The sequence below is a fragment of the Camelus bactrianus genome, chromosome 6, assembly GCF_048773025.1.
Source record: "Camelus bactrianus isolate YW-2024 breed Bactrian camel chromosome 6, ASM4877302v1, whole genome shotgun sequence".
In the NCBI taxonomy this organism is placed as follows: Eukaryota; Metazoa; Chordata; class Mammalia; order Artiodactyla; family Camelidae; genus Camelus; species Camelus bactrianus.
The window spans coordinates 42,964,850-42,986,846 of record NC_133544.1 but is presented as its reverse complement, the minus strand read 5'-3'; the positions used below and the strand labels follow the sequence as shown (position 1 = coordinate 42,986,846).

General features: G+C 39.7%; 2 protein-coding genes and 1 long non-coding RNA gene across 16 annotated transcripts in view; 2 read left to right on the top strand and 1 right to left on the bottom strand.

Annotated features, from left to right (window-relative positions):
* The window catches only part of LOC141578028 (uncharacterized), a 48,923-nt gene extending 45,817 nt beyond the window's left edge, over window positions 1-3,106 (top strand). The window contains exon 4 of the mRNA XM_074366580.1: window positions 3,050-3,106. The gene's annotated coding sequence lies outside the window, so the exon portion shown is untranslated. The remainder of the gene's footprint in view (window positions 1-3,049) is intronic.
* Window positions 1-21,997, bottom strand: part of NIN (ninein) — a 93,397-nt gene that overhangs the window by 22,421 nt on the left and 48,979 nt on the right. For 12 of the 14 annotated variants that reach the window (XM_074365536.1, XM_074365539.1, XM_074365535.1 and 9 more), the window contains 15 exons: window positions 21,115-21,261; window positions 20,191-20,358; window positions 19,558-19,694; window positions 19,099-19,239; window positions 18,692-18,866; window positions 15,695-15,805; window positions 15,223-15,312; window positions 13,052-13,190; window positions 11,118-11,239; window positions 9,505-10,010; window positions 6,450-8,594; window positions 5,015-5,140; window positions 4,834-4,903; window positions 3,091-3,306; window positions 200-313 (listed from right to left, as the gene is read on the bottom strand). In XM_074365536.1, the coding sequence (XP_074221637.1) occupies window positions 200-313; window positions 3,091-3,306; window positions 4,834-4,903; window positions 5,015-5,140; window positions 6,450-8,594; window positions 9,505-10,010; window positions 11,118-11,239; window positions 13,052-13,190; window positions 15,223-15,312; window positions 15,695-15,805; window positions 18,692-18,866; window positions 19,099-19,239; window positions 19,558-19,694; window positions 20,191-20,358; window positions 21,115-21,261 (4,407 nt within the window). The remainder of the gene's footprint in view (window positions 1-199; window positions 314-3,090; window positions 3,307-4,833; window positions 4,904-5,014; window positions 5,141-6,449; window positions 8,595-9,504; window positions 10,011-11,117; window positions 11,240-13,051; window positions 13,191-15,222; window positions 15,313-15,694; window positions 15,806-18,691; window positions 18,867-19,098; window positions 19,240-19,557; window positions 19,695-20,190; window positions 20,359-21,114; window positions 21,262-21,997) is intronic. The other 2 variants (XM_074365547.1, XM_074365548.1) reach the window with 1 other exon arrangement.
* On the top strand, window positions 9,628-20,206 carry LOC141577914 (uncharacterized). Its single transcript, XR_012507530.1, has 3 exons — window positions 9,628-9,764; window positions 9,970-10,076; window positions 20,182-20,206. It is a non-coding gene; the product is annotated as an uncharacterized LOC141577914 (long non-coding RNA).

Genomic DNA, 21,997 nt, shown 5'->3' with positions numbered 1-21,997 from the left:
ATATAACTAGAACAACATTTAAAGAATCAGCAATCGGAGCCCTGATAAATAGGTTTGAACTGCAAGCCCTCAACTTTACTAAGCAGTAAGCTAGTTAACAGGACTCAGTAAAAAGGGTATTTGGCGGCTAGGAAAGACGGACCAGCAGGCACATGTTCTGCTAGCCCCCGCGCCCCGCCTGAGCAGCACACGGTCTTACTTGTTTTATTTTCTCCAGTTCATCTTTGAGAAGGAGGTTTTCCTGTTCCACGATATGAGTCTGTATTTTAACTTCAGAAAGTTCTGCCTCCAGAGAAGACACTAAAGTGGAGGACTAAGAAAAAAAATGAAAAAGTCAAATAATACACATACTCATTTAGCCCGAGGAAACTCAATAGGTTCACAAAAGGCACCATTAAGGAAACACGAGTGCAAATTCAGTGACATACTGTTTTATGACCATTTGTCCTTATACTCATTAGAACTAACCAAAACTACCTTTTAAAAGACTTTCCACTAAAATGGCATGAACATGATTTCTAAGTTCATTTTTGCGGATTTTCCCACCATAAAGTTACTATCTTTCTCTTGGGGGAGATACTTGAGACCACGCACATTGTTTTTCCTTAAGCTTTTGCTTATACATTTTAGTGTCTGTCAGTGGATTTTGTTTACAACAATCATTACTCTGGTGTTTGCCTAATGAAGACTTTGTTTCCTTCTTTCTTTCTACATTTATTAATTGGAGTTCTGTAAGGAAGAGCTGGTACTTCTTCCCCCACCCCTTTACTTATTCAATTTTTTATAACACTACAGACCTATAGGTATTTATTTTATTCTAAATTTATTTTATAATTACATTTATGTTATGGTATACTTAACTTTGCTGATCAACTTATTGAAGCTTTGACCATTAGGAGTTTCTTGGGGTTGTGCACTGTGTCCTTTCGACATCCCCCGTCTCTTTGAGCACCTTTTTCTTTCTGGCATGAGATGTTCCAGGCTCATCTTGAACTGTCCCTGCCCCAACCTTGGAATCAATCATTTTTCCAAGGAGCCCTGGTTCTTCTTATAGGATAATAGTGTTTAGAAACCAAAATCTGGGCACTCCAGCCATATACACACATCTACACCTCTATTGTATGTATCTGTCTATGTATTAAGAAACCCAAGCTGATACTAATTGATACTCAAGTTGATACTCAAATTCCAATCCAACATCAGAGGGTTCATTTTATCCTTCCCAGTTTTCCCACTTCCAAATTCCTTCTCCAGCAGTGAGAAACTCAGTTCTTATTACCTGCAATATATTTACTTATTTGTTCAATTCGAGTATATACAGAGTAGCTCAAGAATTACTAACATACACGCCCAAGAGAAACAGATTTACTAACTAGATTATAGAGTATTTATGTGCACTTCTTTTTGTCTTAACCCTACAGTATACAGTCAAGATACTAATTTCCAAATTACTTATTTTCTTCCCCATTGTGGTTATGTTATCCATTTATAATAGAGTTAGGTTCATTTGTTAGTGTTTGTGTTCCATTTCCATACCCCCTCATCTTTTATTTTTTGGACTGGTTTAAATTGTGTGTTTATTGAGGGGGCAGGTGAAAAGTATATGAAACATTACTATGGTGCCAAGTGTCAGAGTTACATGAAACGATACTCGGAAGTGCCCCTCCCTCCCCATCCCTTCTATCACATTCCCATTCCTCTCTTTCATCCCCTTCCTATTCTCCCCCTATAGGTAACCATCTCTTTAGTTACCTGGTTCACCATCCATGTATTTCTTTTGCACAAGCACATGTGTACTGTCTAATGTCCCCTTCTTAACCTGGATGTAGTATGCATACTCTACCCACTCTTAGATACTCTTTTGTGCTTTTCTTTTTTCACTTAAGAGTATGTCCTGGAAATCATTTCATATCAATAGAGATCTTTCTCTTTCATCCATTCTTTCTTTCTCTTTTTTTAAAGCTGCGTAATACCACTCCATGGTGTGGCTACACCCACCACGTTTATCCAACCACTCTCCTATGTGTGAGCATCTAGGCTGTTTCCAATAGTTTGCAGTTACACACAATGCTGCAATGAATAATCAACACTGTGCATATGAATTTTCATATTTTTGGAGGAGCATCTTTATGGTAGATTCCTAGAAGTCAGACTGCTGAGACAAAAGGTAAGTATACATGTAATTTTGTTAGGTATTGCCAAATTTCCTTCCAGAAGGACAGTATCAGTTTCTATCCCCACCAGCAATGTATGAAAGTGCCTGTTTTCCCAAAGCCTTGCCAACAGAATACGTTGTCATATTTTTTAATTGTTGCCAATCTCATAGGTGAGAAATGATGTAGCAGTGTTGTTTTATTTGCATTTCTCTAATTCTGAGTAATTTAAACATTTTTTCATAGTTTTGAGGGCCATTTTTTATCTCTTTTTTGTGTGTGAATTGTTCATGTGTTCTTCCCATTTTGCTATCAGATTTGGGTCCTAAGTCCTTTGATTTTTAAGAGTTCTTTACATAGTAGGGATATTGGCCCCACTTTTTGTTGAATATGATGCAAATATTTTCTCCCAGTTTGTGAGGTGTCTTTTGACTTTGTTTATGGTATTTTTTTGCCATGTAAAAAATTTTAAATTTAATCAGTTTTTTTTTTTTGCCTCTAGTTTATGAGTCATAGTTACACAGCCTTTCTCTACACCAAGGCTAAAGATGAATATCCCCATTTTCTTCTAAGTACTTGTATAGTTTTATCTTTTATGTTTAGACTCCTAATCCAATTAGAGTTTACCCTTATGTGTGATACAAGATATGGATCTAATTTTATCTACTTCTAAATGTCTACCCAGTTGTCCAGGCACCACTTATTAAAAAGTCCATCTTTACCCCAGTGACTTGAGTATCTACCTTTGTTACATACTGAGTTCCCATTTGGATTTGGGTCTAATTCTAGACTCTCTATTCCACTTATCTGTCTATTCATGTGCCAGCACCACTCTGTTTTAATTATTAAGACTTTATGTGTAAGAATTTAATGCAAGCATTTCTTTTCTTTCTTAGGATTGCTTCCAAAAAGGCTGTAGAGGAGCTGCAGAACATACCTGCACTTTGCAGTGTTCCAGTTCATCTTTCAGATTAGACTTCTCTTGTTCCCACTCCTCACAGGTACTCTGACCTGGCTCTTCATCTTTCTGGCACAGCATTTCTGCCAGACGTTGATTAAGTTCTTGCAGTTCTTTCTGATTTTGAGAATTCTGTTGGCTAAGCTCTGTATTTTCCAAATCCAACTGTTGGTTTTTGGTTTTTAATTCTGAAATCTAATTAAAATTGAAATACGTTTTAAATACTGTTACCATGTTTCTGCTAAAAAACATTTTCAGAGACTAATTGTTTTTTCCCTCTCTATGCAGATAAAGTTATATCACACACGCACACACATTTAATAACAGAAATAATACATACTCATTATTACAAAGTCAGTTGATTCAGAAGTATATGAAGAAGTGCTAGACACTCTGTCTAATCCCAGTCCACAGGGGTCGCCACTGTGCACAGCCGGATATGTATCCCTCTGGATTGTTTTCCAAGCGTATACAACACCCATAGACACATAAGTTTTTTTTAACAAAAATTTGCATCATTTCTGATGTTTGGATAGTCTCTTCTTTCCACTTACAATATCTTACAGACTCTTATCTTTCCAAGTCAGTGCATTCAGAAACCACCACATGCTGTATTTTTAAGTGGCTGTAGGGTGTTTGTGTATCAAGACATTCCATACTGTATTTACCCATTCCCACACTGATAGACATATAGGTTTGTTATCATTCCTTTAATTGTAAAGAAACAAAACAATCTTTTGGAAAATTCATTTACACATAGTAGCATTTTCTATTCAGGATCCTTTTTATAGAATTGGGGCAGCTGGGTTAGAAGGTATGCATACACATTACTGTTTTGATCGATACATCCATAATGGCTTCCTCACAGTGCTACCAACTTACAGTCCTATCAGCAATGTCTGAGTACATCCATTTCCTCACTCTCTAGTACTAGATGGATAAATCTAATTTTTGCCAATCTGATAGGTGAAAAAAAGAAACTCATTTAACTTGCCCTTCCCTAATTACTAGTGAGGCTAACTAACCATCTTTTTATGTATTCTCTTCTATTTTTCTGTGACTTGACCATTCATATCAATTACCCATTTTTCAACAGAGTTTTGCCATTTGTAAGAGTACAAAATATGTTTTGGATGTTAACATCTTGTCTATTTCAAGTGCTGAAAATACTCTTTTCCCAGGATGCCCTTGTCTTTTGACTGTTTCAGACAGATTCTCTAATGGCCTTCCCCCGCACAACTGCATATTGTGAGATTATGCAAATTGGGCATTGAATGGCACAAGCTATCTAAATAAGTCATAAACCTGTGAAAATATATACCAATTAACCAGTGTTCTACATCTATAAAATTATGTTCTTAACTTTGTGCTTTCAATCATGGTGAGGAACGAGGAAGGAGCAAACATTAATCAAAACCACAGGAAGGACAGAGCTAGTATTTGGTTTTAGAGGTAACATTTCTCTACTCCCACCAATTATAAAGCTTGTTTTAAGCATTCAGAGTCTAAAAATAATATATGCATTATTATATTCACAAAAACCAGAAATATAGTTTAGAATTAGCTTGAGGTGAGTTTCTATTTGAAACTCAGATGGTAAGATTTACAAACTTACCATTATTAGCTACATCTCCAGTAGTATGTGCTATAAATTTATACATTTCAAATAAAAAAAGAGAAAATTTTAGAATCAGGAAAAGTTGGGAAATATTCTCTTCTTACCTGTTTCTTTAAATTTTCAACCATCTTCTGAACTGCAGCTTTTTCCTGTTTTACAGTTTCTATTTTTTGCCTAAACAGAGAATGAAAATGTAACTTAAGAGTCAGGCTTTAAAAGTTGAAGTAAAATAGTTTTATAGTCCTTGCAAAAATGCCTTAAGAACATTTAAAGTATACGTCTTACCACATTTCTTCCTGAGATCCACTTAATTTCCCTAATTTCAGGTTTGAAATGCTATCTTCTTCATTTAAAGTAGTAATTTCATTTCTCAAAATAGAATTTTCCTCTTGAAGCTTCTCAGATTCATATCTGAAGTACAGAGATTAAAAAAAAAAAGTTAGACACGGCAGTCATCTGGCATCTTTGGAAAATACTTTCTAGTAACTTCCAATTAAACAAGCATTCCATGCCAGTTAAAATGAAAAATCTAAATTAGTAGTCTCTTGGTACTTGGAAATCAAGCTATGACATATTGACTCATTTCTTTTGGGAAGTGAGAAATTCACTAAAAGACATTAGGTAGGTGTGGCTTAAACACTGGAGTATGGAGACAGAAATGGAGACTCAATGCCCAGCCTGGCTGCCTTTCCCCGAGGCAAGCATACGGCTTTGAGCAAATAACTTCATTTATTTCAGTCTCAAGTCCTGTCTACTCCTAAAAGACAAAAGCCATTTTACTAAGCTGCATTAGCTTTAGTTTTAAGCCCCAGGGTACCTAAAGAAAGAAAATTCACTACATAAATGAAGGGGCCACAGTGACGTGTACACTAATGTCTACTTTGTGATTTTTTTTCCACCTCATTATGATTTTTAGAACTAAAAAGGGTCTGAATAAGAGGAAAAACTTCACCCAGAATTTTTTGGGTTTTTTTTTTCACACCATTAAGATATTTCAGACATGATGTAATATTTTACAAGTTTTTTTTTAACTGAAATTTGTTAAAATACTATTGCAATCATATATTATAAATCAAGTGAGCAGTGGTTCAAATTAGTTTCATTTTTGTCTTTGTTCTTTAAGCACATTTGTTAGAATCTGATAGCTCTTCAATAAAATTACATGTCCTAAGATAAATTTCCATTATTTACAGAATGTCAGCATGTACTTCAAGTGATGTAAGTAAAAAACTAAACGCCACAAAACACAACATTTTTCCTATATTAGTATAAGAGAGTTCTTATCTATCAAATGAGTTAATAATACACAAAAGGCATTCATTCTTATGTAACTGGTTTTATCGAAATGAGGAAAATAACCAACATTTAGCCAAAAAAAACCCAAAAAACAAAAAACCACCTATCCATCCAAATGAAGTGCCAGAAAAGAGTTAAAGACTTGACACACATTGACGGTGCACACGGTTAAACAACAAACACTCTCCATTATGAACTTTCACACCCCAAATGAATGACATTTATTTCCTAGAGAGGAAGGGAATGCCTCCTAGGCAGGGTTATTCTATTTGTTAATATGACACAGAAGCAGGAGGAAGTCTAAAGTACTGCTCTCTTCTCGAAGACTACCAGGTTAGTGTCTCTAGGCACAGCAAGCAGTGGAAGTTAGATTTGGTGAGGTGCTCTGTGGGATTCCGTGAGGTTTAGAAGGTACATACATTACCTCAGAAGCTCAACTTTTTGCTGCATCTCACTGCACGTGATTTGCAGGTCATGCATCATTGCCTTCAGCTCTTCCTCCTTTTCTCCTTGAGAAGGCATGTCTTTTTGCTTAACTAAAGTAGTGACTCTTTCCCTCAACTTTCTAGTCAGCTCCTGCAGCTTTTTTTTCTCCAGTTCTAACTCTGCAATTGTGGCCTGGCGCTGAAAATATTCGTCTTGAAGGCCTAAGAGAGCAGCATTTTCCTCGAGGATAACTTGGTCCTCTACTACAGGCTTTTCTCGATGTGTCCGGAGTGTTCCATGGAGCCAGGCAATTTTGTGTGCTTTTACTTTTTCTAGGAGCTGTGTATTCTCCTGCTCAACGTACTGGTTTTCTTGATAACGTTCTTCTATAATACGATGTACTTTCATAACCTTCGGTGCGTGCTCTCCCAGTGTCCTATTTAGCTCAAGCACCTGCTCATCAGGTTCGATGTCCAGGTTATCTAAATGGGCTTCCCATAAGGAGAAGCAATCACACTGCAGCACTGCTCTTTCTTGCAGTTTCTCAATCTTGCCTTGAAGTTTCAGAACCAGAATATGCAGTTCCTCGTTTTCTCTTTTGACTTCATTGTAACTCTTTTCCAGGCTAAGGAATGTTTCAGTCACTTCTTCAACCTTCTTTAACTCATCCTGTAATCGGAACATTTCTGAAGTGAGTTCCTGGTTATTTTCTAGAGCCTCATCATAGCGTGTCTCCATCACTCTCAGCTCTTCCTGAAGAGACTCATTTTCTCTACTAGCATCTTCATACAACAGTTTATACTTGGGAGAAGCTTCAGGGATTCTCTCAAGCACCTTTAATTTCTTCTTTAGCACAGAAACATCAAAAAGTAGGTCCTGCTTCTTTTCGGAAGCTCGCTCACAATCTGCACGTAAGATCATTAGTTGTTCCTGAAGCTGGCCAATCTGATTCTTCAGGTCCCAGGTCTCAGTCCTGGTCTCCTCACTATTTTCAAGCTCAGAAAAACTCTCTATTGATGCTTCAGACTCCTCTATTCTGACCTCTTGTTTCTGACCAGAGCTCGTCCCTGTACTTTCCAGATCCCGGACCTCATCACCTTGCAGGTCACTTAGGACACTCTGCATGGTTCCACTTTCTACTTGCTTCATTCGGTTTTGCAGTAGAAATGGTTCTGTTTGTTCCACAGAATTTCCCAAAAATCCAGTAGTTGGCTCATCTACACAAGAAGCCATTACTGACTCTGGCTCTAATTTTTGCAGCCTCTGTTGCAACCTAGAAATTTCAGTAGCCATTTTCACATTTTCTTTCACTGCTCGTTCATGAGCTCTCTGCAGGCTTAAGAGGACATCTCCATTCTCCTCCAACAGCTGCTCTCCTTGCTGGAGCAGGGACAGGGCTCCACTTCCTGCCGCCTCCACCCCTCCCATTGCCTGGCAGCCATTCTGAAGCCTGGAGGGAGGAGATGCCACCTGCTGCATTTCTTTAATTTTATTCTGGAGCCTGGAGATTTCTGTGCTCATCTCGGCCCTCTCTCGATCAGCTTTCTCACAGGTCGCTTTGTGGACACTCTCCATGGCCAGAAGCTTGGACATCATTTCTTGCCTCTCCTGGTCACGCTCCATTTCTAGCCTTTCAAGCCTTTGGCTGACCAGCTGCTCCGAGGCGCCTGCCTGGCACAGGACCTGCTCCCGGACCTTCAGCTCTCTTTCATGACTGCTCTTCAGCTCAAGTATCTGGTTGGACAGTAGGCTTTGCTGACTTTCAGACACATTTCTTAGATCTTCCAGATCTCTGAGTAGCTGCTCTCTCTCAACAACCATGCTATTCAGATGTTCTTTGTATGTTTTCTCCAGCATCTCTCTCTCTTGGGTCAGGACCAGAGAAGCTTCTTTCTCTCTTTGGAGAGTGTCCTTAAGCCGCTCCTGGGCTTCTGCACACTCCTGGGTGAGCTCGTCCTTCTCAAACTCCCACTGGGACCTCTCCTCGCGTTGCTGTTCCAGGAGCTCCTTCAGCTCTTGGCGGTAATGCCCCTCCAGACTTCGCAGAGCATTTTCACAACTCTCAGTGACTTTCTGACAGTCAGCCTGAAACTGGGCTTCTATCTGAGAGGTTCTTCTATTACACTCAGTTTCCAATTTTTCCCTAAATGTGGTCAACATACAGCATTACTGAAACTGCCATCAACTCTGGAAGCAAACAAAAAACATTTTCCCACGCATAGATGCAGCAGCCAAGCAAATAATTTAGACATTTTCTAAAAAATGATCTTCATTTATTCCTATGTGATTCACTTATACTGAGAAGGGATCTCATCTGTGAGAGCCAACACTGGCAGTCATAATCAATTTAAAAGACTTACTTACCTCTCTGCATTTAAGAAGGAAAATTTAGAAACCAAGTTCTTTGGCATAATCCCAGATGTATTTGTTTATGGATCTGTAGCCAAAAACTTAGACTGATACTTCACAAATGTTCAAGTGCGTATTAACCTAAACCCTAACTTGGGAAATACATAAAATTCTTTCATTTTAATTAAGTATCCATTGGTGGATAGTAGTCATATAAACCACACATATTAACAAATTTATTATGTTTTGCTTTTTATTTAATAAAGTAGCACTAAGTTAATCAAAGTACGAAGCACCAAAGCCCTCAAAAGTATCTCAGATTTCATGCGAGGAAAGTAAGCACAAAATGGTGTTTAATAACCCTGAGGAAATGTAATTTTGCCTAGAATCTAGCTTATAAATGACCTTTCTCAGAAAACAACAGGACTGAACTAGGAAGAAACCACATTTGCGATAATCTTGTCCTCATCTGGAACTGTAAAAGGTACACATCTGACACAAAAAAATACTTTCCTCTTAAAGAAAAAAAGTTTCAATAACCCCAAAGTAGGTTTATTAAATAATGGCAAAATAAGTTGAAAAACTAAAAAAGAACCCATGGGCTGTTATGTCTTCTGATTTTTCATAATTGCCTCAATTGACTAGACTTCTGGTGCCCCTGAGGAATAGTGCCCCAGGTTGCTCCATTTCCCCCATTTTCTTACCTTCCCTCTCGGAGCTCCCTTTGGTGTTTTTCCAAGAGCTCTTTTTGCAATTCCTCTTTCTCAAGAGTGTGCTTCTCCACCAGGCTTTTGAGCTGCTCCTGGTGAAACTGTTCTAGTTCCTGAGTCAAGCCTCTCACCTTCTCCTCTGTCCAGGCTCCACTTTGAATGAATTTTTCCCTCTCTCCGTTAAAGCTTTCCTCCACCCGTGCCAGCCTAGCCTTGAGCTCCATCTCATGCTCCAGCCTCAGCTCCTCCTGCAGGTGAGCCTTTTCCTCATCCCACTTCATTTGAAGTTGTTTCTTCTCCTCCTCAAGTGTGCAGGCAGCCGTATGTTGTGCCTCCTTGAGCACCACTGCCTGGCCCTGAAGTTCTGCGATTTCATTTTTAAGGTCACTTATTTGTTTTTCCAAGGTGCGCACTTCATTCTCATACTTTTGCTTCATGTTCTCCCGCTCCTTTTCACAGGCAACCTTGGTTTCATCTAGCTGCTTTTCATAGTGGTGCACCTGAAGCCCGAAAGTGAAATAACCAGAGTGTTACTCAACTCAACGCCATGGAAATGCGACAGGGCAGTAAGTTCTTTTTTCCTACAAGACATTCCTCAGTTTCCTCATTTTGTCTTAAAGTAACAACTCGAAATCATGTTAAATATTTTTAAGTCAGGCATGGTTTGCATTCCTTTTTAACTTGGTCGCATTTCTAGTTTCTGAACAGCTCTATTAAAACCGACTAAGCCTTCACATAGATATCATTTGTCTTCACAGGCATCCTTTCCAATTGCACACTTAGTGTCTTAACATGCTCAATTTAATTCAAATATCTCTTTAATGCCTATCAGGCCCTGTGGGGACACAAAGTTGGGTAAGACAAGCCCCTGTCATCAAGAAAAACCCACTCCAGATATGGTTATGACAAATACAAAAAAAGTATACTACAAGTCAGAATAAAACATATTAAAAGTATAGGGAAAACAGCTACAATGTAACCCAGGGACTTAAAGGAGGGGGGAAAAATCACATTTGGTTGGGAGAATCCAGGAATGCAAGAGGTAGCATTCGATATAAATTCTGAAGGGTAGGTAGACTTTTAAGAGGTAGAAGGAGATAATAACAACACATGTCACAGCATGAGCAGAAGGACAGTTTGATGGAGAACAGCAGACTACCTGGTTTGGCTGGAGGATAAGGTAACTCAGAGGACTGTGGGGAAAAAAAGAAGACTAGATATACAAGCTGAAGTGACATGGTGAAGGTTTTTGGAGACCAAGATTCAAAACTTGTACCTAATTGAGGTGGTAATGCTATATCAAAGGGCTTTTAAAATTTTTTATTGAGATGTTTTTTAATGAGTTGGGAATAATGTAATGACCTGCAAGTTCCATGGTTGCTAGGGCTGAAGATACTACATTTTTAAGAAACTCTCTCCTATGAAGAAAAGGCCTCACCCTTGGCCTATGAAACTGTCCTGAGGAGGTGAGTTCTGGCAGCCATCAAGACACAAGAGGAAGTGTAGACAGTGCTGCTCTTTGAAAAAAAAGAATTGAGAATGTTCTACATGCAAAGCCTGTCAGAGCTCAAAGACATTAGGGAGCAGGACTGATGAGAAGGACTTACTTCATCCTCAAGCTCCAGTCTGAGGCGACACAAGTCCCTGTGATGCTGCTCTTTTATCTGTTCAATGGCCAGCTCCGCCTCGAGGCTCATGTTCAGTGGATTGCATTCTTCAGAACCAAGCCCTGAAAACACATAGGATCTGTTGACCCTGCAGCAGGCTCTTTCAGTAACACAACTGGCATCTGAGGAAGGACATCCAGTTTAATTAAGGGATGATTTTTAGCCTAAATTGCTACAGATGGGATCTACTAGGAAACAACAGAAGCCAAGAGACATCTCCTGTTTTCAAGCATTAGGGAAGAACAAGAAAAAAATGAAGGTGAATAGATTCTTTCATGTACAGACAGTGTAATAAACCTTAATGGAATCTGACAGAACAGTGGAAATTGCTGCTTAAACGTGACCTCCTCCTAATGAAAATGCTGCAGAGTGAGGTAGTTCGCTCAAACCAACCAGCCATCCAGCAAATACTGAATGACAAATTAGCCGAGGAACAACGTGGCAGGAGAATGAATGGCCAGCATACTTGCTAAACACCTTGAGGTGTTAACTTCAAGGGTCAAGATATCCAAACCACCACTCCACATTACAGAAGACTGAATACTGTAATATTATTTTCCTGTAGTACAGGTGAGGCCTCATCCTAAATTACCAGCTAACATTTTTAAAGAACAGGGCATAAGTTAGGAACCTGGATATAGGCAGTTTGGGTGGAAAATTCTCAAGTCATTCATATGAGTTCACTGCCCGTGATGATGACTGAGAAGGACACTGAAATGTGAAGCACAGGCTGAGGGCTGAGCTAGGCATAACCACTTTGTCTGTGTACTAACCCCATGTAGAGATCTTTCATATGGAGGTACACAGGCAGATGCCAGAAACAGCACAAGTCTAGCATCTGGAACTGACAGTCCTGCTTCGGGCTTTCTCGTCACGTATATGACATATCCTCAACTGAGAAGTGATACCTGGGGTGTAAACCACCCCAAGATGGAACAGCCTCACGTACCCATGAGAACTCCCTTGGCCATCTGTGGAAAAGCCCAGAAAAGCTTCAGAGATTTAGCATATCAGTTGGGCTCCATCCTTATACCACAGTAAGGCTACAGAGTACAGACTCAGAATCAGAGGACAGGTGTTCAGGCCTCTTCCTGTCCCCTCCCTAATCCTTTACTTATTCTAGAATAAATAAGTGAGGAGAAGAATAAACAACGCTTGTAAGAACCTGTTCTCCTGTTCCAAGTAACAGTGGGGAGAACTATTTATAACAGAAGAATTTAGTATAAACCCTTTCTGAAATTCAAACTCAGTACAGTGGAGTCCTTCCTGCAGGACAGCAGGAGGGAGGGAAAGAGCTGATAATGAATGTAGGAGGGTTCCCAAACAACCCAGCCTGCCAACCTTGCTACTCAAAATCCTCCTCAAAGGCACAGGCAACCAACATTTATTTATCTTATTTGTTGTTTTGCAGACATTTAGCACAGCCAGCAGAAGAAAATCAAACTCTGGTTTCTGGCTGGCTCACTCTCTAAAATACTGTCACACCAGTTAGACACTCTTTTAGAAAGGGAGGATTCAGTAGTAGCTCAGCCACTGAATTCTAACACTCCCAAGGCCTGGATCCTCAGATCTGTGGCCAGTTTTTCTTTTTAATGAAGCAAATATCCTTGTGGTTTGATTTTTCCATTTCTTTGTTGATGCATTTCAAAATCAGATGGAATTATTCTCATAAAGACTTGAAGGAGAAATGAAAAAAACAGACCACAAGTGAAATAGCTCAAGAAAATAGCATTCCCAGTCTCTCTCTCTTTTTTTCTTTTCTTTTTTTTTTTTTTTTTTTTGGTTGCCAATGTTTTGCAATTTTTCATTCAACCATGGTTCTAAAAACAAAAGTCAAAGGCAGAGACTGAAAAGACAGCGCCTGAATGGTTTACCCTGGTCAGGCTCGATGCAACTACTGTTAATATCAAGTTCTTCTGACAGCGAGTTCTTCAAGGGAAGTCTGAACACTTTGCCTTGCGTACGATATTCTTCTAGTTCAGACTGGAGTTCATCTACCTGGTCTTGTAATACCTGGAGTTTAAAAACCAACACAAGTCTTAGGTGTGATGTCCAAAACACAAGCGATAAAAGAAAAAAATAGATAAACTGTACATCATCAAAATTAAAAACTTTTGTGCCTCAAATGATACCATCAAGAAAGTAAAAAGACAACCTGCAGAATGAGAGAAAAGTTTTTGCAAATTTTATATCCGATAAGGTACTTGTATGTAGAATATATAAAGAACTATTACAACTCAATAACAAAAGGACAAAGAACACATTTAAATATTAAGCAACAGACATGAATAGACACTATTCCAAAGAAGATATACCAATAGGCACATAAAAAGATACTCAATGTCATTAGCCATCAGGGAAATGCAAATCAAACCCGCCACGAGATACTACATCATACCCACTAGGACGGCTAAAATAAAGAAGACATACAATTAACAACTATTGGCAAGGATGTGGAGAAAATTGGAATTCTCATACTGGAGGGAATGTAAAATGGTGGAAAACATCTTGGAAAAAACTGAGCAGTTCCTCAAAAGATTAAACATATGGTGATCATACAACCCGGCAATTCCACTCATAGGTATAAACCCAAGAGGAGTGAAAGAATATGTCCACACAAAGCCTTGCTTACAAGTATTCACAGCAGCATTATTCGTAATACTCAAAACAACCCAAATGTCCATCAGCTAACAAATGGGTAAATAAAATGCGGTACAGCTGTACAATGGAGTATTGCTCAGCAGATGAAGGAAATGAAGTACTGATACCTGCTGCAATGTGGATGAGCCTTGAGAACATTATGCTACATGAAAGAAAGCTGGCACAAAGGACCACACACTATGTAATTCCATTTATAAGCAATGTAAAGAATAGGCAAAACCAAAGGACAGCAAATAGATTATCAGTTGCCTAGGGCTGGGGGTCCCGGGAGAGATTACAGCGTGGTGGAATGGGAGTTTTCTTTCTGGGAGATGAAAATGTTCTCCAATTTATCATGGTAATGGTTGCACAATTCTGTGGATATCCTAAAAGAGATTGACTTGTACACCTTACGTGGGTGAATTATATGGTTATGAAAAGCTGTAAAAAAAAAAAAAAAAAAGCAAGTGGATGAATTTGGGGGATTTTGGAGGTAGAGCTGACAGATTTTTACCGATGAAATAATTAAAGGCATATAAGAAAACACCTCTGCTCGATTAGAGCCAAGAACCAAAACTTATTTCTAAGAGTGGCATAAATGTTTCATTTCTTTTCTCAAAATGTGCATGTCTATTTCCTGAGAAGGCAGGCTCTGAGCAACCTCATAGGGAGGCGGTTGCTTCCCTCAGTTTTGCACAAGTGCAATGTTCATCTCCAGCAGTCAGAACTCAATTATGCTTACCTTGTTAAAATAGACAAGTGTTTGCGGTTTAAGAAAAAAAAAAAAAAAAAACAAAGTTCCTGAGCTTAGAAGAGTTATTTTTTTAAAAAATCAAAGATTCCTGTTATTTTTAAGGATGCTTTTATGTCTTCTGGTAGGAATTTATAATGAGTTACTACTTAAAGACTTGACTGGTTTCTACTCTTTTTGCATTTTATAAATAAAGTAAGGAATGTATTCAGGAAAAAAACCCATAAGACAAAAGCAAATTATATCAGATTAGGTCTGCATTGTTTGCTCAGGAAAGGCTAGCCCATCATCATGACCACATTTTCCTTCTCTTGGAATAAAACTTTATTTTCCTCTAATTACTAGCAGTTTCTGACCCAGGTAAAGCAGACTCAAGTGCACTCTGCATGATATTTCAGGGTCCTAGGTAATAATATTAATAGCTAGAACTTGGGTTAAGTGTTTTTTATGTCCCAGGCTCTGTTCTAAGGACTCTACTATATTTACTCATTGACTCTCCACAACAACCCTACTCGGTGGGAACTCTTACTCTTGCCGGGAATTGAGACACCTACAGATTAGGTGATGTGCTCAGGGTCACGCACACAGTAAATGGTGAAGAAGCATTTGAACCCAGGAACCCCTCCACTGACTGAGTTCTCGTCAGGCACTCACCCTGCACTGCTGCTCATATTCGTTTCTCATCTGTGTCAGCCTTTCTTCTTGCAAAAAGAATTCAGCACTGCTGGGGTCAAGGTCACCAAACTAGAAGAGGAAAAGAGCAGAGTCGTCATTTTTCCCAAGTGTCCTTCTTTGACCTGTAACATACCAAAGGCCCCAGTTTCTGGTGTTCAACCAGTCTCCTGAGTATGAAAGGAATGTGACATTTAAGCAGAAACACCACCAGCTGGATGATGGGAGAACATTCTAGAGTGATGTACTCAACTAAAGCAGAGATTGCCTCTCAGCGCCATGCAGTGTTTCCCTCATAACCAACCTACTAAATGACGGCTGCAGAAGCGACAGCTTCCCTCAGTCACATAAATAACTCTGTAATAGAAGTTTTCTTGGTGGCCTTGCTTCCGCTTTTTTAAGTAAACTACACTTTCGGGCTACATATCAGGAAATCAAATTTAAACAGATTTACCTTTTCTGCCAAAACGTTTTCCAAATTTCGCTGAAGTTTGTTTGTCAGAGTCTCATACTCTGCCAACTTCTCAGCATTTTCCAGAAGCTCATTTTCTAGACGACTGTTTTCCTGAAGAAATTTGGGGAAATTAAGTGGGCACAATTAAAAAATAATCAAACTGTTGTACCACTGTATGTCATACATAAATCAGTGTTCTAGATTGAGATAATGTGTTCATCTTGAAAGTTTTAGTAGATTAGAGCAGACAAAAGCAAATATTAAAAAACTGATATTTATCTTATGACATTAAAGTTTTCCTTCTTTTTTTCTGATACTATAGAATCATACTGTCCAACAGTAGCCACCAGCAGTCACATGTAGATACTGAACACTTGAAATATATATAATACAAACTGAGATGTGCTGTAAGTCTAAAATACTCATCAGAATTTGAATAGTACAAAAATGTAAGATAGCTCAATAATAATTTTTGTATATTAATCACATGGCAAAATGATAATGTTTTGGTGGGAGGATATAGCTCAGTGGTAGAATGTGTGCTTAGCATGCATGAGGTCCTGGGTTCAATCCCCAGTACCTCCATTTAAATAAATAAATAAACAAACATGCCTAATTACTTCCCCCTCCCAATTTTTTTTAATGATAATGTTTTGGAGATATTAAATAAAATGATTTAAAATTAAATTCATCTGTTTCTTTTTACTTTTTAATGTGGCTATTTGAAAATTTGAGATTACGTACATGCCTTGCATTATATTTCTATTCAATAGCACTATAGTAAAAAGTTTAAAGACATGAAGAACATTCTCAATAGATGGTCAAATGAAAGAAAACTGGTTGCAGAATACCTTGTTCATCTGACAGCAGAAGAGAGTTCAAAAAGTATAAAACAGAATAGCTTTCACAATTTTCATTTAGTGGTTTATATGGTTTATAATTAATTTACAATTTTATTTTGGTTTTAAGATGTAAAAGCTACACATACAGGTTTTTATAATTTGTATGTTTAAATTATAATAAAATAACACCAACTGAAGTCCACAAAATGTGTTTTTCTACGTATACAAAATACTTTTTAGATATCTGCCCACATTTGTTAAAAATATAAAACCACACGGATGTGCCATTTGACATATTTTCTATTCCAGTGCTAAAGGCTGATTGGAAGAACATTATTTTCAAAGTACATTTTGCCAAAAGAACATAGAGCCAGTATATTTTTAATACATTCCTGTTCACACCCTCACACAGTAACATGGAGTGAAAAAGAATGTGCTTGAAGCGTTTTTTAAAAATACTACCTTCCCCCAAAATGCCAGTTCGACAGCTCTGATCTTTTAAAGTATGTCTAAATTGAGATGCTAAAACAGTCATGAGCAGTCTCCGTGTATCGGGCCTGTGTTGGTGCTTTGGAAGCTGACGGATCAGATTCTGTTGCTGACCACAGGGAACACACAGTTGGGACCATGGGAGGGAGACAGACACAGATACAGTGATCTATGATGTAATAGAAAATGTGCTGTCTTCAGGCAAGAAAAATGTAAGTGTAATGGGAACGAAAACATAATTTGGCCTGCAGAGTGGAGAACGCAGTGAAGGAGCATAAAACCCACTGAGGAACTGAGAGAGCTGACAGCAGGTGCAGCAGGACTGGGGGCATGGCGCTGGGGGTCGCTGCCAGCAGGGCCTGAGGTCAGAAAGGTATGAGGACCAGCCCCCCTCTCAGGGCCCTTCGGTGCTGCCATGTTGCACTTTTACAAAAAGCGTGACTGTCAGTGTTCTCTAGTAAGGTAAGTCTGGTGGCCAGAGGGAGGTTGGACAGATGGAAGAAAGTGTGCACAAAAGTCAGCTGAGAAATCGTGATGAATTCCAAACCTATTAGAGGCTATGGAAACGGAGAGACGGGATAAATCTGAGAAGCACTTCAGGTCATCACAGGCCCCAGAAACTGATCACTGAGGATGACCGAGGACTTTAGCTTCTGTGAATTACAGCACAGGGTGGTGATGTAGATTAGGGAGAAAATTCAGGAGAGGAAGCAGTTTAATGGTTCGGGAGTAAGAATTAGCCAAGTTTGTGATGTGTGGAGTTTCAGGAACCTTTTATAATCTCAGCAGGAGTGAATATTCTCTACGTACTGATTACCTTCCAGACACTGTGTAAGTAGCATCTCACTTAATCTCCCTATCAGTGCTATGGGTATTATGATGGTGCCTATTCTGTACATCAGGAAACAGGTTTGATCAAGGTTTTCCAGTAAACAGTGGTATCCAGACTGGAACCAGGCAGTCCTGAGTCCAAACCAGCCTCAACCCCTCTCTTCAGATGACACTGCACCATCTGGTGTCTCAGAGTCCCGTAAGGAGAAGGATTACTTCCTTTACTGAGGCACAGGAAAGGAGAGGAGGATGTACAAGGGAAAAGGTACATTTAGAAGCAGAGAAACAAAGCTGATGGCCTCTGCGTGGCAGGAAATAAAGCCATCTGCTAAGAATGAGGAGGGGAGAGGGCAGGGAAGGGAAAGAGCATCAACCAGATGCTAAACAGCCCTCGGGACCCAGTGCAGCTTCAGGGAATAAGAACACGATACAGCACTGGCAAACCAGCCTGGACACCCTGCAATCTAGATCACACTGGGGGGGCCTACCACGTCTGGGTCATGACCCAGCTGGGCAGACCTATGGGGAATCTTTGGATGGAGCCCTGTGCAGCCCTGTCTTCTTACAGAGCCACGCTTTTCCATGTGGTTCTCCCAGCAGGGACACAGACCACAGAACCAATAGGATAGTTACCTTTGTTGTTGTTTTTTTAAAGTTGTTTTTATTAAAAACAGCTACATATGGATGTGTCTCACTTATTTTTTGGGGGGAGAGGGAAGGTAATTAGGTTTATTTATTTATTTTTAGAGGAGGTCCTGGGGACTGAATCCAGCACCTTGTGCACGCTAAGCATGCTCTCTGCCACTTGAGCTGTACCCTCCCCCCCGACAGTTACCTTTAAAGAGAGGGCAAGGCGGTCCCGGATGTAGTTCTCTTCTGTTTTTGCCTTTTCAATTTCCTGCTCAAGTTCTACACGCTGCTTGCCCACCTGTTGCAGGATCTGCTCTCTCTCCTTTCGGAGCTCATTCTTCAAGGCTGCTATTCGCTCCTTGTACTCTTCATCCAGTTTCCTGTGAGGAAGGAAGACTGAGAAGCTGCCATCAAACCCCTCAGAGGTCCCCATGTGGATCCGCCAAAAATGGAAACACAGAGTCACAGAAACGGGAGGCTCCTTGAGAAAGTGTCTAGTGAGTCCTGCTTTCCTTTAGGCTTGGCCACACCTAACTCCCCCCCCCCCCCCCCCCCGCCACCAGGTGCGGCCAGGCTGGTAGGAGAGGAGGGGCCTGGGCCCACCAGTCGCACCTGAGGTTGTACTCGTTCCGCCGCTCTATGGCCGCGTGGTGATCGTCCACCTCGGAGGCCATTAGAGACTTGAGCTTCTCGGCTTTGTCCAGATCTGACCGTAGCTTCTCTTTTTCTCTGACCACTTGATCAACTCGCTCTCTAGAGTCAGAAATAAACTAAGTCTGAGGGAAGCTGTTTCTAAGCAACAAGCAGACCCAAAAAAGCTCTCATCTGGCTTGCTTCAGTACAAAACAAAACCAAGACAACCCAAACCCTTCCAAACCACAAAGACATTCCATGGCCCTCTTCAGAAGCCTCCATGCAAATCTCAGCTCTACCTCATTTTCACAGAAGTGAGATAACAGGAGATTAGCCATATTTGTGCACAGAATGGGAGAGTGTATGTCACAGAATGTGACTGACTCGCTGGACAAGCAGGAAAGGGAATGGAGCAGGTGAACCTTCTGCGCCACTCACAGCAGATGCCGGATCTCAGCCTTAAAGCTGGCCAGAGCCGCCTGGTGAATGCTGTTCTTCGTCACCAAAAGCTCATTTTCAAGAGCCAGCGTCAATTCTGTCAAATTGACATTTCCATCAAGGCTGAAATCCAAGGCCTAGAAATCAGAACAAGTTCAACAGTCACAAGTTCTATCCTCTGAAAGCAGACATTGTCAAAGTTATACAGACTCAGAGAGCTGACTTAATAGTCTAGAAGTTGGCTGTAATCATTTCTTGAGTGATTGCTTAGGAACAATATTCAATCCAGAGCATAACTAAGCTCTCACTAAGGAAAACATAACATGATTATTTGCACGGTTTTTTTTTAAACCTATCTGGCACTGTAAATAAACACAATGGTAAAACGCTAATCTTTATGACCAGAGATCAGTTAAGAAATCTCTTCTCAATAATTTAGGGGTTAAAAACATGGAAAGAAGTAACCAACACTCCTGTTTAAAGAGGGTAGGAGAAGTTACCTCTTCTCTCTGAAATCTTGTGACTAAAAGAATCATTAAGGAGAAATCAAATCAAATCACAGTTTCAAAAAAAACCTGGAATTTTTCAACCCTTCCCCAATTTGTCATTTTTCTCCCATTTCAGCCACCACACCTTCAGGATCTCCTGGCTGTTCTCAATGCCCTCTTCCTGCCAGATGTCAAGGATTCTCTCCACTGATGCATAGCCCATCCCATCATCCAGGCAGGAGAAGACCCGAAAGCCGATGGAGCTTGTCATCGCAGATGGGGCTGTGGTCCGTCGACCACTCTCATCGAAAGACTGGAAGAAGAAAGAGACTTGAGCGAGCTGAGGCATTCAAGATGATGTTGGTCAAGACCGAAACTGGTCAGTCCAGACCACAAGGAGCAGAAGGCATGTTTCTATAATTTATACTGGTAGAATAAAAAGTCCCGCAGCCCCTTTGATCTCCCTTTCCTAAGTGAGTCAAGAATGCAAAGCTTCCCAACAGTTGACCTGGCAGAGTTCCTTCATATGGATGAGATGTGTCTCTACTTAGCACCAGGGTTCTTCTGACCCACAGCTAACATTAAGGGCATAAGTAGTGGTCTTCCCACTCTGTAATTTATGGTCATTTCTTCAAACCCAGCTTTTCCTTCTGCAATGGTTTAGTCTTTCCTCACTACTCTTCTTTTGCTTCTCTCTTTCTCCTTAGTATTTTTCTCCAGACAGCAGGCTAATTCATTAGAAATTATTCAGGGGGGTGGGAAGGGATAAACTGAGAGTTCTAGATTTACAGATACTAATATACATAAAATAGATAAACAGCCAATTTTATACTGTATAGCACAGGGAACTATATTCAATATCTTATAGTCATCTATGGTGAAAAAGAATATGAAAACAAATATATGTATGTTCCTATATGACTGAAGCATTGTGCTGTACACTGGAAACTGACACAATATTGTAAACTGACTATATACTTCATTTAAAAAAAAAGAGGAAGAAAAAGAAATTATTTCAATGAATTTTAACTTCTACTCACAGAGAAACCACTTCCTACTTATTTTTTACCTGCATGGAGAGGTGCCTTTTCAATTGTCTATATGGGGTAGATGCTGACTGTGTAAGGGATTTTCCATTTTTGAACAAGCCATAGAAAAAATCTTCTACACTCATTGTACCATCAGGATCAAGATTATGGAAGACTTCTTCAAACATCTAGAAAAGGAAAACCATATATTTTCACTATTTCATTCAAAAAAAACACAAGGCCGGGGTGGGGAGGGTATAGCTCAAGTGTTAGAGTGCATGCTTAGCATGCATGAGGTCCTGGGTTCAATCCCCAGTACCTCCTCTAAAAATAAAAAGAAAGAAATAAACTTAATTATCCCCTCCCCACCCCCCAAAAAACCCACAAGGCCCAAAGTACACTTCCAGCCAATACAAAATGGCACCACTCTTGATCCCAGGACTCCAGAAATAAAACACATCCCTTTGTTCTCATTTCAATGCATTTATTTTCCTTTCTAATAACATGTCCTTTCCCCTCATACAAACTACATGAAAGTTCATTTTCAGCATCTTCATAATTGTATGCAATTTAGCAATTTACTGTTTTCTCTTTTGTGCATACTCTTAGAACAGGTCATCTTTCACGTTCCTACACATTATTCTTGCGAATTAAAAAAGTGCTTAAAAATATAAAGCTAGAGCTTCCCAGTGTTGTAACGACAGAAAATAGCTGGACATTCATTAAGCCATTAAATTGTGGTGACACCACATGATATTTTGCTTACACTGAATTTTGGAAATTGGTGTGTTAGCACAGCAGAAGTGGGTCTGGGCCAGACTGCAGTGATCTAAGAGTTCGGGTCTGAAACCCACGGCTTGAGGTTTAGAACATTACTTGGAACAACACGGTGTGTTTGGGGTTTTTATTTCTTTTAATGCTTTA